The 17,700-nt window shown below is 45.3% G+C and overlaps 1 protein-coding gene across 1 annotated transcript in view; it reads left to right on the top strand.

Annotated features, from left to right (window-relative positions):
* Positions 1 to 16,811, top strand: part of LOC144500270 (integrin alpha-8-like) — a 146,924-nt gene extending 130,113 nt beyond the window's left edge. The window contains exons 28-30 of the mRNA XM_078222948.1: positions 3,752 to 3,853; positions 6,491 to 6,613; positions 13,357 to 16,811. Of these exons, the coding sequence (XP_078079074.1) occupies positions 3,752 to 3,853; positions 6,491 to 6,613; positions 13,357 to 13,410 (279 nt within the window). The 3' untranslated portion in view covers positions 13,411 to 16,811. The remainder of the gene's footprint in view (positions 1 to 3,751; positions 3,854 to 6,490; positions 6,614 to 13,356) is intronic.
* Positions 16,812 to 17,700: the final 889 nt, after the last annotated feature.

The raw sequence follows: 17,700 nt of genomic DNA, 5'->3' as shown, positions 1-17,700 counted from the left end.
GTTGTGTACAGTTGCAAAATAACGCTACGACTCCTAAATTCAATCCCCCTACCAATAAACGCCAAGACACCATATGCCTTCTTAACAACCTTATCTACTTGATTCCCAACTTTCAGGGATCTATGCACACATACACCTAGATCCCTCTGCTCCTCCACACTATTCAAAGTCCTCCCGTTAGCCCTATACTCAACACATCTGTTATTCCTACCAAAGTGAATTACCTCACACTTCTCCGCATTAAACTCCATCCGCCACCTCTCGGCCCAACTTTGCAACCTGTCTAAGTCTTCCTGCAAACTACGACACCCTTCCTCACTGTCTACCACACCACCGACTTTGGTGTCATCAGCAAATTTGCTAATCCACCCAACTATACCCTCATCCAGATCATTAATAAATATTACAAACAGCAGTGGCCCCAAAACAGATCCCTGAGGTACACCACTTGTAACCGCACTCCATGATGAATATTTACTATCAACCACCACCCTCTGTTTCCTATCCGCTAGCCAATTCCTGATCCAATTTCCTAGATCACCCCCAATCCCATACATCTGCATTTTCTGCAGAAGCCTACCATGGTGAACCTTATCAAACGCCTTACTAAAATCCATATATACCACGTCCACTGCCTTGCCCCCATCCACCTCCTTGGTCACTTTCTCAAAAAACTCAATAAGGTTAGTAAGGCACGACCTACCTGCCACAAAACCATGCTGACTATCACCTATCAATTCATTACTCTCCAAATAACTATAAATCCTATCCCTTATAATTTTTTCCAACATCTTGCCGACAACAGAAGTGAGACTCACCGGTCTATAATTCCCGGGGAAGTCTCTGTTCCCCTTCTTAAACAATGGGACAACATTCGCTAACCTCCAATCTTCTGGTACTATACCAGAGGCCAACGACGACCTGAAGATCAGAGCCAGAGGCTCTGCAATCACTTCTCTTGCCTCCCAGAGAATCCTTGGATAAATCCCATCCGGACCAGGGGATTTATCTATTTTCAGACCCTCCAGAATATCCTGCACATCCTCCTTATCAACTGTAATACTGTCTATTCTACTCCCTTGCAACCCAGTGTCCTCCTCAGCTATATTCATGTCCCCTTGCGTGAACACCGAAGAGAAATATTGGTTCAATGCTTCACCAATCTCCTCCGATTCCACACATAACTTCCCTCTGCCATCTATAACTGGCCCTAAACTTGCCCTAACCAACCTTCTGTTCTTGACATACCTATAGAACGCCTTAGGATTCTCTTTAACCCTATCCGCCAAAGTCTTCTCATGTCCCCTTTTAGCCCTTCTAAGCTCGCTCTTCAACTCCCTCTTAGCCAATCTAAAGCTTTCTAGTGCACTACCCGAGTGCTCACGTCTCATCCGAACATAAGCCTCCTTTTTCTTTTTAACCAACAAAGAAACTTTTTTGGTGCACCACGGTTCCCTAGCCCTACCAATTCCTCCTTGCCTGACAGGGACATACCTATCACAGACTCGCAGTAGCTGCTCCTTGAAAAAACTCCACATGTCGGACGTTCCCAGTCCCTGTAATCTCCTAGTCCAACCTATGTTTCCTAATTCTCTCCTAATAGCCTCATAATTACCCTTCCCCCAGCTAAAACCACTGGCCCGAGGTTCATGCCTATCCCTTTCCATCACTAAGGTGAACGTAACCGAATTGTGGTCACTATCACCAAAATGCACACCAACTTCCAAGTCTAGCACCTGGTCTGGCTCATTTCCCAGCACCAGATCCAATATAGCCTCACCTCTAGTTGGCCTGTCTACATACTGAGTCAAAAAACCTTCCTGCACGCTTTGAACAAAAACTGACCCCTCTAACGAGCTAGAGCTATAACAATTCCAGTCAATATTAGTCAAGTTAAAATCCCCCATAACAATTGCCCTATTACTTTCACTCCTAAGCAGGATTGACTCCGCAATCCTTTCCTCAACCTCTCTAGAACTTTTAGGAGGTCTATAAAAGACTCCCAACAGGGTGACCTCTCCTCTCCTATTTCTAATCTCCGCCCATACTACCTCAACAGATAAGTCCTCATCAAACCTCCTCTCTGACACTGTGATACAATCTCTGACCAATAATGCTACCCCTCTCCCTCTTCTACCTCCTTCCCTACTTCGACTAAAACATTTGAACCCCGGGACCTGCAGCATCCATTCCTGCCCCTGCTCTATCCATGTCTCTGAAATAGCCACAACATCGAAGTCCCAGGTACTGATCCACGCTGCAAGTTCACCCACTTTATTGCGAATACTCCTGGCATTGAAGTATACACATTTCAAACCCTGCTCCACCCCACCTCTGCAATGCCGTGCATTGCAGTCCCCATCCATGCATCCCTCACTTTCAGCCCCACTACTCAGGATCCCTCCCCCCCCCCGAATCAGTTTAAACCTCCCTGCATGGCCTTAGCAAATTTACCCCCCAGGATATTGGTCCCCTTCTGATTAAGGTGTAGACCATCCTTCTCATAGAGGTCATACCTTCCCCAGTACGAGCCCCAATTGCTTAAGTACCTGAACCCCTCCCTCCTGCACCATCCCCTCAGCCATGAATTCAAACCTTCCCTCTCCCTATTCCTCTCTAAACTATCCCGTGGTACAGGCAAGAGTCCAGAGATAACCACTCTGTCAGTCTTGGCCTTTAGTTTCCACCCCAACTCCATAGATCCCTGCCTAATATCCCCTTCCCCTATCCTCCCTATGTCGTGTGTCCCCACATGTACAATAACTTGTGGTTTATCTCCCTCCCCCCTAAGAGTCCTGAATACCCTGTCAGACACATCCCGGACCCCAGCCCCTGGTAGGCAACACACCAACCCTGAGTCCCTACCTTTAGTTCCGACCCTCCTATCTGTCCCCTTAATTGTGGAGTCCCCAATCACAAGGCCCAGTCTTTTACAGCCCCTAACCACCTGAGCTTTCTCACTCGGCTCACCCCCAGAGATCTGCTCTCTATGCTCAGTTGATTCCTCCTCAACTGTAGCCTCCAGCACCGAAAACCCATTATGGAGGGGAACCGCCCCAGGGGATTGTCTTCCCGATTGCTTCTTACCCCTCCTCCTGGCATTGACCCAAGCCTCATTTCTAGGAGTTACTATTTCTCTATAACTCCTATCAACTTCCACCTCCGCCTCCCGAATTATGCGGAGTTCCTCTACCTCCCCCTCCAGCTCCTTTACACGCTCCTCCAGAAGCTGCAATCTAATGCACTTCTTACAACTAAAATCTCCTGAAACACTACTGGATTTCCTCACAAACGCCACACAGTCACCCGAGGCTGGAATTGAACCCGGGTCCCTGACGCTGTGAGGCAGGACTGCTAACCACTGTGTCAATATCATAGAATCCCGACAGTGAAGAAGGAGGCCATTTGGCCCATTGAGTCTGTACTGACTCTCCAACAGAACATCCCATCCAGGCCCTATCCCCGCGGCTCCACATATTCACCCCGTTAATTCCACCTTACCTACACATCTTTGGACACTAAGGGGCAATTTTTCATGGCCAGTCCATCTAACACACACATCTTTGGAGTGTGGGAGGAAACCGGAGCACCCGGAGGAAACCCACGCAGACACGGGGAGAACGTGCAAACTCCGCAAAGATAGTGACCCGAGGCTGGAATTGAACCCGGGTCCCTGGGCGCTGTGAGACAGCAGTGCCAATAGAAATGGAACAATTAAAACAGAAGTGCACATTACTCTTATGTTTTACAGAACCGTAACCAGCAGTTTACATTCCAGTCCAAAGCATCATTCATCGTGCAAGAAATGCCATACAAAGCACAGCCTGTAGAATATCCCAGGGACAGCAAGACGGTAAGTAACACTTGTCTGGCTTCATATTATTACACGAGAGATCCCAATTACTGCAGTAAAAGCACATCTAACAAATAATCCAGCCTCAAACTATTGAATACAAGAAACAATTATTTTTGGCATTGAAAGAATTCCAGGAGCAGATGACTTTTTGTTTCCTCAGTTGGGACACAGGTTGCTGTGTGCTTTACACCTTGTCTGAGAGGCTGTGGACCACATTTCCTTACTGAAGGGGTCCAAATACACTAAAATTGTGGAGGGTTTAAACTATCCTCCTCTGCAATGGAGGCAGCAAGGGCAGGAGCAGTGTGTGTGGGCAGGTTGACAGCACCTTTATCTCGGTACCAGTGAAGATGGCCGGAAACAGGAACAGGGGGTGGGAATCCTGGGTTCAGGTCTTGCCCGCAATTCTTAAAAGGGTTGCTGAGTTGTCTGGACTGGGGGAAAATTCGGATCTTTGGCTCAGTGGAATGCAAGCAACCTCTGACAGAGAGAAGGCACTAACCAATCTCAATGTCAAATGAATTGTTGAACTCCGAGCATCGTTTTGGAGTTTAGAAATTGCCTTGCGAAAGAAGCCTGAGAATTGGTGACGTGCTAAACTTCTAAGTCATATCTGAGGAAGGGTACAATTACAGTGCGACATAGTTGGCTTCCATTGGACAATGCAAAAAAGAAAGACTTACATTTATAACGTGCCTTTCATGTATGCAGGCCATTCCAAAGTACTTTACAGCCAACGAAACTCTTCAGAAACGTTAATGGGGAATCTTAAGAAATACTGCAGTCAATTTAGGCAATGCAAGTCTCTGAGCAATGAGGTTGTATTCAAACAATCTGATTGTTTTATTAGTGCTGATACAGGGATAAATATGGAAGAAGCCATCTGTTCTTCTTTGAAATTGTGCAGTGGGATCTTCTGTGTTCACCGAACACAACAGATGGATCATTCATGTAATTTTTCATGTGAAAGATCTCACTTCTTAAGATGCAGCATTCCCTCAGTACTGCTGGACTGTCAGCCTTGATTATGTGCTCACACATCTTGAGGGGAACTTGTACTCACAACATTCATACAAACGTACAAATTAGAAGCAAGAGGTTGGGTCTCTCAAGTCTGCTCCACCATTCAATACTAAGGTAAAGTCGCCATAGGCCCGAATGACCATAGGCTGCTCTGCCCTTTGAGGGGGAGAGCCGATTGGTGGCAGTTTTAACCTGAGGGTCACCACACCTCAGGTGAGGAGACAGGTCTTCATGAAAATCCTCAGCCGGTGTGGCAATTGAACCCGTGCTGTTGGCTTCGTTCTGCATTCCTAAACAGCTCTCCAGCCAACAAGATCATGATTGATCTCATTTTAATCTCAAATTCACATTCCTGCTGACCCCATAACCTTTTCACAGTAAATTAGTCACAGTGTTAATGTAAGCCGACTTGTAATAAATAAACTAATAAATAAACTTTTAACTTTAACCTTTAACCTCCTTGCTTATCAGGAATCTTTCTACCTCTGCCTTAAAGATATTCAAAGACTCTGGGCGGGAATTTCCATCCACGCTCACCCCTAAGACCAGAAAATCCTGCCTGAGGTCAACGAACCTTTGCATGGTTCTGTCCCGGCTGCTACGATTCCTGTGGCAGCCTCCACCTCAACCATCTTTTGAAGAAGAGAGTCTCCCAACGCTCTGATGGAAAAATGTTTCCTCATCTCTGCCTTAAATGAGTGACCCCTTACGTTTAGACTGTGGCCCCGAGTTCTAGATTCGCCCACAAGGGGAAACATCAAATCAACATCTGTCATTTCCCCTCAGGATATTATATGTTTCAACTGAGTCACCTCTTACTCCTGTACATCCAGCTTAGCCTGTCCAACCTTTGCTAATAAGACAACCCGCCCATTCCAGGTATAAATCTCATAAACTTTCCCTGAATTCCTTCCAATGCAGTTACATCTTTCCTTAAATAAGAAGGCCGATATTGTACAAAGTGTTCCATTCTGTCTCGGGCCAGAAATGTGACCATAGAATGACACTGTGGGGATCATGGAATTTCCAATTGGGACAAAATTGATGCAAAAATGTGAGAAAAACCTAACAATGTGAATACGGTCAATGTCCAAGCTTCTATTTTGGTACAGAGTATGTCAGAGATCTGTGTGGCAACTGTCTAAAGATGAGGTGCCAAGAGTTTATATGCTCACTCCTCTTCCATCCATCCTACAATAAATATTGATATTTTAACTCTTCATTTCTCACAAAAGGTGCAAATTCAACTGTTCTTCACTCCCAACCATCAGAGAATACCTGCTTGTAAGGGCAGTTTCTTTAAGATTCATTCAGGTTTTGGGGATATCGGATTTTGGAAAGAGCGCGGATCCACAGGGTGGGATTTTCCGGCCACACTCGCCCCAAGACTGGAAAATCCCGCCCGAGGCCACCGAACCTTTGCATGGTCAGTGTCCCGCCCACTACGATTCCCATGGTGGGCGGGACGGGAAAATTCCGCCCACACTGTGTTCAAAAGAGTGAATTGGCTGATGTGAATTTGGGTAAATCTGTCAGTGTTACCAACCTGCCTATGGTGGAAATGTATTATTCACAATGTGATCCACAACATGGTGTTGTTCTTTTTCCCAGGTACAAACTCTTATTGAACGCAGTGGACCTGAACGTGTCATGCCCATACCCACCTGGTGCATTGTTGTCGCTGTGCTTGGCGGCCTGCTACTTGTAGCTCTGGTGGCGTTCCTCCTTTGGAAGGTAGCTATGCTTTGTTTATTAATGTTTTTAATGGTACTTTATTTCTCATCAATAAAGCCAATTCAAATTAAGTCCAATTGTGGTCCCCATGTGAGGGACAAACCAGATCCAAGCTGACAAGACTTTGCACCCCATCTTGAGCTCAATCAAACAAGATCCAAGCTGACAGGATGAGGCATTGCACCCCCTCCCAGGCTTGATCTAACGCTTCATCTTAGCCAAAAGGCTGAGATGGCTTTGAAAAATTGCATCAGGTAAAGCCTCGGTTTAACCTCATTGGTATCCTGACCCTTTACTCTACCCTAGTCTGGGCCAACCACCGTCACAGGCGTCAGCACGCCCCAAATGCAATGGGCTAGCCGCATCCCCTGTCTGATCATGGTTTCACCCCTGCCAGGTCTGAAAAGGGTCTCCAAAGAAACATGGAGCGTACCCCTTTGGATGGAATCTATGCTGATAATGAAACTGCCTGTGTGACAGTATGAACGTGCACAGTCCCCACTTCAAATAAACCTCACGGTCAATATATCAGACACTTTTTTGATGAATGTACTGGGGGCAATTTTCACCCTCATTGCTTGGTCGATGAATAGGTAGAGATGATTTCCTATTCCCTTTGAAAACTGCCTGATTTGAATTTCCAGAGCTTATAATCAATAACAGAATAGCAATTCACTCTGCCAGTTTACCATCCTCCTGCTGAAGCTGACAGTTCTACCTGTGAAACCCGATGCGGGCCCAAGCCAGAGATATTCACACTGAAGGAAAAAGGAGGGGAATTTGTTAGTGACAAACATGCAGTATGAAAATGTTTGGGAAGGAAGGGGGATTAAAATGGCACATATCATTACGATAGTTAGTAGCTGTGTCAAACTGTATCTGTATTCAAGAGTTGAGTCCAGTTAGCTGAAGGGAGCACAGGAAGAGATCATGGGCTGGATTTTCACAGGGCCGGAGGTTTGGGAACCATTGCGGGCAAGAATTAAAAATCCCGGCCTAGGGGACATTTCAGGATCCTGATGTCTTGAATACAGTTTTCTATTTTAAAAAGGGGCAGGAAACATGATCAAAGCAAATTGTTTGCCCCATAATCCCTTTCTGTTAAGGGACGGACCTGTCCAGTCAGGTTTGAACTTTTCATATTGTTAGCCCAAACAACAAGACCAAACAGCCTTGTTGTCAGGTTCACCACGGGGCCTCCAGTTTCTTGGGAATTATGTTTAAAACTCAGGGGGAAGACAGTGACATGGTGGCAATGTCACAGGACTGGTAACCCAGAGGTCCAGGCTAATGCTCTAAAGACATGGGTTCAAATCCCACTATGGCAGCTGGTGGGATTTAAAATTCAATTCATAAATTTGGAATATAAAGTGTTGTGTATGCGGTGTCTATCCCTTTAAGACAGCACAGCAGATGATGACCATGAAACTATCATTTATTGTTATAATAGTCCATCTGCTTCACTACTGCTCTTTAGGGAAGGAAATCTGCCGTCCTTACCCAGTCTGGTCTACATGTAACTTTAGATCCACGGCGATGTGTTTGGCTCTTAATTGCCCCCTGAAATGGCCTTGCAAACCACTCATTTCAAGGGAGATTAGGAATGGGTAACAAATACTGGCCTTCCCAGCGATGTCCACATTCCTTGAATTTATAAAAAAACTAATGCCAGCACATAAGAACATAAGAACATAAGAAATAGGAGCAGGAGTAGGCCATCTAGCCCCTCGAGCCTGCCCCGCCATTCAATAAGATCATGGCTGATCTGACGTGGATCAGTACCACTTACCCGCCTGATCCCCATAACCCTTAATTCCCTTACCGATCAGGAATCCATCCATCCGCGCTTTAAACATATTCAGCGAGGTAGCCTCCACCACCTCAGTGGGCAGAGAATTCCAGAGATTCACCACCCTCTGGGAGAAGAAGTTCCTCCTCAACTCTGTCTTAAACCGACCCCCCTTTATTTTGAGGCTGTGTCCTCTAGTTTTAACTTCCTTACTAAGTGGAAAGAATCTCTCCGCCTCCACCCTATCCAGCCCCCACATTATCTTATAAGTCTCCATAAGATCCCCCCTCATCCTTCTAAACTCCAACGAGTACAAACCCAATCTCCTCAGCCTCTCCTCATAATCCAAACCCCTCATCTCCGGTATCAACCTGGTGAACCTTCTCTGCACTCCCTCCAATGCCAATATATCCTTCCTCATATAAGGGGACCAATACTGCACACAGTATTCCAGCTGCGGCCTCACCAATGCCCTGTACAGGTGCATCAAGACATCCCTGCTTTTATATTCTATCCCCTTCACAATATAGGCCAACATCCCATTTGCCTTCTTGATCACCTGTTGTACCTGCAGACTGGGCTTTTGCGTCTCGTGCACAAGGACCCCCAGGTCCCTTTGCACGGTAGCATGTTTTAATTTGTTTCCATTGAGATAGTAATCCCATTTGTTATTATTTCCTCCAAAGTGTATAACCTCGCATTTCTCAACGTTATACTCCATTTGCCATATCCTCGCCCACTCACTCAGCCTGTCCAAATCTCTCTGCAGATCTTCTCCGTCCTCCACACGATTCACTTTTCCACTTATCTTTGTGTCGTCTGCAAACTTCGTTACCCTACACTCCGTCCCCTCCTCCAGATCATCTATATAAATGGTAAATAGTTGCGGCCCGAGTACCGATCCCTGCGGCACGCCACTAGTTACCTTCCTCCAACCGGAAAAACACCCATTTATTCCGACTCTTTGCTTCCTGTCGGATAGCCAGTCCCCAATCCACTTTAACACACTACCCCCAACTCCGTGTGCCCTAATCTTCTTCAGTAGCCTTTTATGGGGCACCTTATCAAACGCCTTTTGGAAATCCAAAAACACCGCATCCACCGGTTCTCCTCCATCAACCGCCCTAGTCACATCTTCATAAAAATCCAACATGTTCGTCAAGCACGACTTTCCCCTCATGAATCCATGCTGCGTCTGATTGATCGAACCATTTCTATCCAGATGCCCTGCTATCTCCTCTTTAATAATGGATTCCAGCATTTTCCCTACTACAGACGTTAAGCTGACCGGCCTATAGTTACCCGCCTTTTGTCTCCTTCCTTTTTTAAACAGCGGCGTAACATTAGCCGTTTTCCAATCAACCGGCACTACCCCAGAATGCAACGAGTTTTGATAAATAATCACTAACGCATCCACTATTACCTCTGACATTTCTTTCAATACCCTGGGATGCATTCCATCCGGACCCGGGGACTTATCCACCTTCAGTCCCATTAGTCTACCCAGCACTGCCTCTCTGGTAACATTAATTGTATTAAGTATTTCTCCTGCTGCCAACCCTCTATCGTTAATATTTGGCAAACTATTTGTGTCCTCCACCGTGAAGACCGACACAAAAAACTTATTTAAAGACTCAGCCATATCCTCATTTCCCACTATTAACTCCCCCCTCTCGTCCTCCAAGGGTCCAACATTCACTCTAGCCACTCTATTCCTTTTTATATATTTATAAAAACTTTTACTATCATTTTTTATATTAATTGCTAGCCTAGCTTCATAGTCTATCCTTCCTTTCTTTATCGCTTTCTTAGTCTCTCTTTGTTGTTTCTTAAATTTTTCCCAATCACTTGTTTCTCCACTATTTTTGGCCACTCTGTACGCAGCTGTTTTTATTTTAATACTCTCCTTTATTTCCTTCGTTATCCACGGCTGGTTCTCCCTTTTCTTACAATCCTTGTTTTTTGCTGGAATATATTTTTGCTGAGAACTGAAAAGGATCTCCTTAAAAATCCTCCACTGTTCCTCAGCTATCCTACCTGCCAGCCTGCTCTCCCAGTCTACCTTAGCCAATTCATCCCTCATCCTATCATATTTCCCTCTGTTCAAACAGAGGACACTGGTTTGGGACCAAACTTTCTCCTCTTCCATCTGAATCAGAAATTCGACCATATTGTGGTCACTAGACCCAAGAGGGTCCTTCACAATAAGATCCTTAATTCTACCTACCTCGTTACACAATACCAGATCCAAAATAGCTCGTTCCCTCGTCGGTTCCGTAACATGCTGTTCAAGGAAACTATCCCGACAGCATTCTAAGAACTCTTCCTCCATTCCACCCTTACCGACTTGAGTCTGCCAGTCAATGTGCATGTTGAAGTCCCCCATGATTATTGCCGTTCCGTTTTTACACGCATCCCTTATCTGCTTGTTTATAGCCCTCCCTACCTCAACATTATTATTTGGGGGCCTATATACCACACCTACTAGTGTCTTTCTCCCTCTACTATTCCTCATCTCTACCCATAATGATTCCACGTTTTGTTCCTCAGAGCCTATGTCATCCCTCAGTACTACCCTGATATTATCTCTTATTAATAGCGCAACCCCACCACCTTTTCCTTCCTGTCTATTCTTCCTAAACGCCTGATACCCCTGGATATTCATCTCCCAGTCCTGGTCACCTTTCAGCCACGTTTCTGTAATGGCCACTAGATCGTACCCACTCGTGCTGATTTGCACCATCAACTCATTTACCTTGTTCCGAATGCTTCGTGCATTCAGGCAAAGTGTCCTTATTCCAGCTTTTATCTGGACCCGCTTTGATGAGTCGCGAACACCCTCTCCCTCTACTCCCTTATCTAAATTACCGCCTTCATTCACTTGCACCCTCTCCTCTACCATTAATTTTGTAATTCCCCTTACCCCTGCATCCTCCACCCCATCAATTAGTTCCTTGATCCTAGTCAACTCTTCTAGCTCCCCTCCCCCCAACCTATCTAGTTTAAATTCTCCCCAGTAACCTTAGCCAACCTACCGGCCAGGATATTGGTCCCCGTGTGATTCAATTTCCACCCGTTTTTGTATACAGATCACCCCTGCCCCTAAAGAGGTCCCAATGATCCAGGAACCTGAATCCCTGCCCCCTGCACCAGTCCCTCAGCCACACATTCATCTTCCACCTCACTCCATTCCTGCCCTCACCTTCCCGTGGCACAGGCAGTAATCCTGAGATTACTACCTTTGCTTTCCTCTTTCTCAGCTGTCTCCCTAATTCCCTGTACTCCCTTTTCATGACCCCTTCTCCCTTCCTACCCACATCAGCGGTACCAATATGTACCGCTACCTCAGGCTCCTCGCCCTCCCACCTCAGGATTTCCGGGACGCGACTAGCGACATCCTGGATCCCGGCCCCAGGGAGGCAGACCACCATGCGAGAATCCCGCCTACCTCCGCAGAAACGCCTGTCTGTCCCCTTCACCATCGAGTCCCCGATTAATACCGCCTTCCTCCTCTTTTCCTTAGCCCTCTGAGTTACAGGGCTGGACTCCACTGCGGAGACACGGCCACTGCTGCTTCCCCCAGGCGGGCTGTCCCCCCCAGCAGTACTCAAGCAGGAGTACTTGTTGTGCAGGGGCAAATCCACTGGGGTGCTCTCAACCACCCTAGCCTTACCCTTCCTGGCCATCACCCACTTGGCCTCCTCCCGTTGCCCTGGTGTGACCACCTGATGATAGCTCTTGTCTATCACCTCCTCATTCTCCCTCATCAGCCTAAGATCCTCGAGCTGCAGTTCCAGCTCCCTAACACGGTCCCTCAGGAACCGCAGCTCGACACACCCCTCACAGATGTGGATGTCCGGGAGGCCAGATGCCTCCAGGACCTCCCACATCCTACACTGGGAACAACACACTGGTTTCACACTCATACTGGACACTTTATGTCAAGTAAGACAGTGAAAAGTTAATAAGAATGTAAGGAAACAAAAACTCACCCCTGCTCGTCCAAGCCCTGTGAGCCAAAGCCCTGACAGCTCACTCAACTTCCCACTCACTCTGCTGCCCGCTGTATACTTTGGTGCGCTTTTAAACCCTCCAAAAACTTCCCCAGGCCTCTCCTGGCCCGACTTCCGGTTTTGAAAAAAACCTCCGATTTTAAACCCAAAATTAACTGAAAAAATAAATAATTAATTAAAGTCAGAAAACCCACTCTCTTACCCTCAGCCTGCTCCTGGGAACAAATCCCTGATATTAACAACTGATATTAAACCCAAACAACTGAGATTAAACCCAAACAACTGAGATTAAACCCAAGCACACATCACTGTTCCTAACCTTTTGTTCCCCATGGCTGCTTTCCACCTTATTCCTCCTTCATAGCCTTCCCAGGATCTCCCTGCTCCAAGTGGCAAGGCAGTGACAGCCCCCAACATGGCTGCTGTCTGCCTTTGCCACTGAGATCCAACTGGAAGCTCCTGCCTCCCAGAGTGCTAGAAAATGGGATTAAAGTAGATAGGTGTTTCATGGCCAGCACAGACACGTTGGGCCGAAGGGCCTCTTTCTGTGCTGTAAAACTCTGTGTCCACAACTTCCCAGCCTTGCGCACCAACTGAGGATGTCAAATCATGGTATTTGTTACAAGGCGGTGCATTACGACAAATCACCTGTATTGGAATTGAGGCTTCCTTATCATGAGACAGGGTAAAGTGGGGGCAAAACATTTCAGCTTTTATCTTTTTTTAAAAATCAGACTTGTGCCCAATTTCTAAATTTTAAAACAAGCTGAGTCTGGTAGCTGGCACATGACCTATGAGTTGATCCTTTATGTTCACTCTTGAACTTGCTCTAGATTCAGCCAAGTTGGTATTGAATGGTGTATTGAAGCACATTGTTGCTGAATTGGAAGACATGGCAAACGTTCTTTACTTACTTCCTCCTGTTCCTTCTTTCATTGCAGTGTGGATTTTTCAAGAGGAAACTGCCACCTACAGAAGATGAAGGGTTGCTGTAACATCGAACCAACCCCCAATGTCCATTCCCCATTCATTCCTGCCTCAAGAAAGCTCTCCCAATCTCAACAGGATTCAAAGAGCCAAATTTCTAATTTGTTGTTTCCAATGGGAATCCCACTTATCGTCAGTTGAATATGGGACACTTGGTGATGCACTGTGCACGATCTTCCATCATTAATGTTGGAAAACAAAAGGAACCCTCCTATATCCATGAGGTGTTTCCGTCAGTCAAGGCTTCCCCTTCACAAACTTGAGTTTGAAAATGGTTACTGCAGTACTTACCAAGTGTGAAAATAGTTTAAAAACAACTGTTGACTGTGTAAACCTTCCATCCCAGACTATGTATTAAACCACCACAGAATGGAATCATTTTCTATTTGAATAAATCACTGTCCCAGACCAGGCAGAAAGTAATCAGATCAGACTTCTTATAATGTTATGAAGCTAGCCCAGGTTTAGTTCATGCTTGTATTTTTTCAGGGTGACCCACTGTAACCATAATTAACTTGCAAAACTGCCAAAACGTATGCAGCCCATTCCCACTCCTCTATCCTCTATGATCATAGACATCATACGCAGCAGTTAGCTTCTGGACGCCATGAGCCTGTGCCGCCGCCATTCAAAAGGATCATGGCTGATCTGATTGTAACCTCAACCCCATGTTCCTGCCGACCCCCCCCCCAATAACCTTTCCCCCCTTGTTAATCAAGAACTTATCTGGCTCTGCCTTAACAACTCTGGGCGCGATCTTACCAACCGTTCATGCCACGCTCCCGCTGCAGCGAAGTCGGGGAATTTGGCGGCCAGCCAAATCTTCATTCACTGAGGCAGGATGGGAAAATCCTGCCAGCGTGAATGGTGATAAGATTCCGGCCTCTGCTTCCACTGCCTTTTGAGGAAGAGAGTTCCAAAGACTCATGACCCTCTGAGAGGGAACATTTCTCCTCATCTCTGTCTTAAATGAGTGACCTCTTATTTTTACACAGTGACCCCTAGTTCTAGATTCTCTGACAAGAGAAAACATCCTCTCCACATCCACCCTGTCAATCTCCTCAGGATCTTAAATGTTTCGATCAAGTCGCCTCTTACTCTTCTAAGCTCTAGTGAATACAAACATAACCAACGGAATTTTATGGCCTCACTCGACCCGAGACTGGAAAATCCCACCCAAGGTCAACGGATATTTCCATTGTCCGCCCCTCGCCCGCTCCGATTTTGTGGCGGGCAGGGCAATAGAATCCCGGCGAACCTCTCCACTCTTTCAGACAATGCGCCCATTTCTGCTATTAGTCTAGTAAACCTTCTCTGAACTGCTTCTAATGCATTTACATCTTTCGTGAAATAAGGAGACCAATATTGTACACAATACTCCAGATGTCATCTCACCAATGCCCTGTCTAACTGAAGCATAACTTTTGTAATCAATTCCTCTCATCATAAATGATAACAGTCTATTAGCTTTCCTAATTATTTGTTGTACCTGTGCACTCGTCTTTTGTGATTCATGCACTTGGACACCCAGATCCCTCTGCACCTCTCAGCATTCTCCTCCTCTTACTTTTGCAATCATCAAAGTCAAACAGCCCTTTATCTGGTACTCTCTTCCTTGCCCTTCCATCAGACCAAAGTCAAACAGCCCTTTCATAATAAAGCTTGTCAGTGCCTGCATCTAGTATGCTTGAACATCACACTGGAGTTTGATATAGAAACTAGAAGCAGGAGGAGGCCATTTGGCCCTTCGAACCTGCACCGCCATTCATTTTGATCATGGCTGATCATTGAATTCAATGTCCTGATCCATCCCTTCCCTCCATATCCCTTGATCACTTTAGGCCCAAGAGCTATTTCTACAGAAACATATGCTTTTAATGCATTTACATCTTTCCCAAAATAAGGAGACCAATTAAAAAATAATGTAAAAATAAGTGGTCGCTTATTGCAGACAGATGAGGAGAAATGTTTTCTCTGAGGATCGTGAGTCTGAGGAACTCTCTTCCTCTATATTAACTTATTTAACTCATATTGTACAAATAGCTGTTATAATTAGCCATTTCTCCAAATATTATAATTATACAAGCTACAACTTGACAGTTTGAGCTGCATTAATATTTTGTGCATTTGGAAGTTGTCGTTTTTGAGATTGTTCCTCTTTCTTTGATATGGCTTCAAAAATAATTCAGATGATTTTTTTCCAGTGGTCTCATAGTTATAAATATTTTCCAATGAAATGCTAAGCCATGTGGGCAAGTCCCCAGACCTTTCAGCTGGTCACTATAATTGGTTATGAAAGGAAAATATTAATTCTGATTGTCATTCAAGGAGTATAATACAATAGTGCAGATGAGCTAAGGGAACAAGTAGAAAGGTAGCAGTATGATATCATAGCTCTTACAGAAATATGCTTTAAAGAGGGACAAGAATGGCAGCTCAACATTTCTGCATGGTTACAGGGTTGTCAGACAAGATAGAATCAAAGGGATTAAAAAGGAGGGGTGGTGATAATTTAGGTTGAAGAAACATTGTGAGGAGGGATGATGTGTTAGAACGATCATCAAATGAGGTGAGTCCAAAAATGAGCAGGTTAGGTGGATTGGCCATGCTCAATTGCCCCTTAGTGACCCAAGATTTGTAGATTAGATGGAATAGGCATGGGAAATATTTGGGATTAGAAGGATGGGGCAGGGGATGGGCCTGGGTAAGATACTCTGTCAGAGAGTTGGTACAGACACGATGGGCTGAATGGCCTTTTCTGCGCTGTAGGGGTTCTGTGGTGTGTGTGTGTGTGGGGGGGGGCGCAACTACTGACACTCTTCCTCAGCTAAGGTGAAGAGGAATGGTGGCGGGGGTATAGTTGCAAGGGGAGGTTTTCCCATAAAACATTGCGAACAGAAACTGCAAATATTTGAAATGAATGGAGGAGGACTTGATCATTCCATTGGTCTAAGGATCAAATGTTGTTTTTGAAGTTGGCATGAGTTAACCCTTGCTCCTATATGATAATGAAGATGATAATGGCTCCTTGCAGGAAAAATAGCAAGGGAAGCGCTCTGTCTCCACCTGTGTCGATTTCTCCCTCTCTCTCCTTTCTCTTTCCTTATATAAGTCATCCCTGTTTTCCCTCCACATCTGAAATCGAATGGAAGAATATTGAGCTTCAAAGGATATCAAAAACAGTATTGAGTTAGTCATCTATTATTACTTTAATTAGAATGAATGAACACCGCAAATTCCATCACAGCTTGGCCAAAGCTTGTAAATAAGTATTCTTAAATTCAACTCAAATGTAAAATTTTATGGGTAAATTTCTGAAGTTTAATATGAGTGATCGCTTTAGCATTTCTGAATTTTGCAAAGATCTATTTGACTTGTTCAGTTTGAATAATAAAGTTTAGCTGGTGCGAATAACTTCACATGTCACAATAGCTTTACACTTCTAGTAGTTTAAGTGCTGGGTGTCACCAGGAATGTGTCATACCCACGCAGATAGGTCTGGTTTGCAAACTTGCTGCATGAGAAAAAGAAAGATTTACACTTTATAAAGCCTTCCACAAGCTGAGGACACTTCAATTTTTTTCACAGTCAATGAAATGCTTTTGAAGTTTAATTATTGTTGTAACTTAAAAATCCAGAGGTGAGGTGAGAGTGACTGCTCTTGACATCAAGGCAGCACTTGACCGAGTGTGGCATTCCTATCCAAACTGGAGTCGACTCGAATCAGGGAAAAAACTCTCTGCTGGCAGGAGCCATGCCCACCACAAAGGAAGATGGCTGTGGTGGTTGGAGGTCAACCATCTCAGTTCCAGGACATCACTGCAGGAGTTCCTCAAGGTAGTGCCATAGGCCCAACCATCTTCAGCTGCTTCATCATATTCCTTCCAGCATAAAATGTGGGGATGTTCACTGATGATTTCATAATGTTCAGCATCATTCACAATTCCTCAGATACTGAAGATGTTCCTGTCCAAATGCAGCAAGACCTGGACAATATCCAGGCTGATAAGTAGGAAATAGCATTCATGCCACACAGCTGCCTGTCAATGACCATCTCCAGTAGGAGAGAATCTAATCAACATCCGTGAAATTCAAATTGCATGACCAGTGCTGAATCCCCGTTGAAACATCCTAGGGGTTACTATTGACCAGAAACTGAACTGGATTAACCATATAAATACTGTGGCTACAAGAGCAGGTCAGAAAGTAGGAATTCTGCAGTGAGTAACTCACTTCCTGAATCCACAAAACCTGTCCACCGTCAGCAAGGCACAAGTCAGGAGTGTGATGGAATACTC

Source organism: Mustelus asterias, chromosome 11 (assembly GCF_964213995.1).
Source record: "Mustelus asterias chromosome 11, sMusAst1.hap1.1, whole genome shotgun sequence".
NCBI classification, from domain to species: Eukaryota; Metazoa; Chordata; class Chondrichthyes; order Carcharhiniformes; family Triakidae; genus Mustelus; species Mustelus asterias.
The sequence above is the reverse complement of the archived record's forward strand: the minus strand, read 5'-3'. Positions and strand labels throughout refer to the sequence as shown.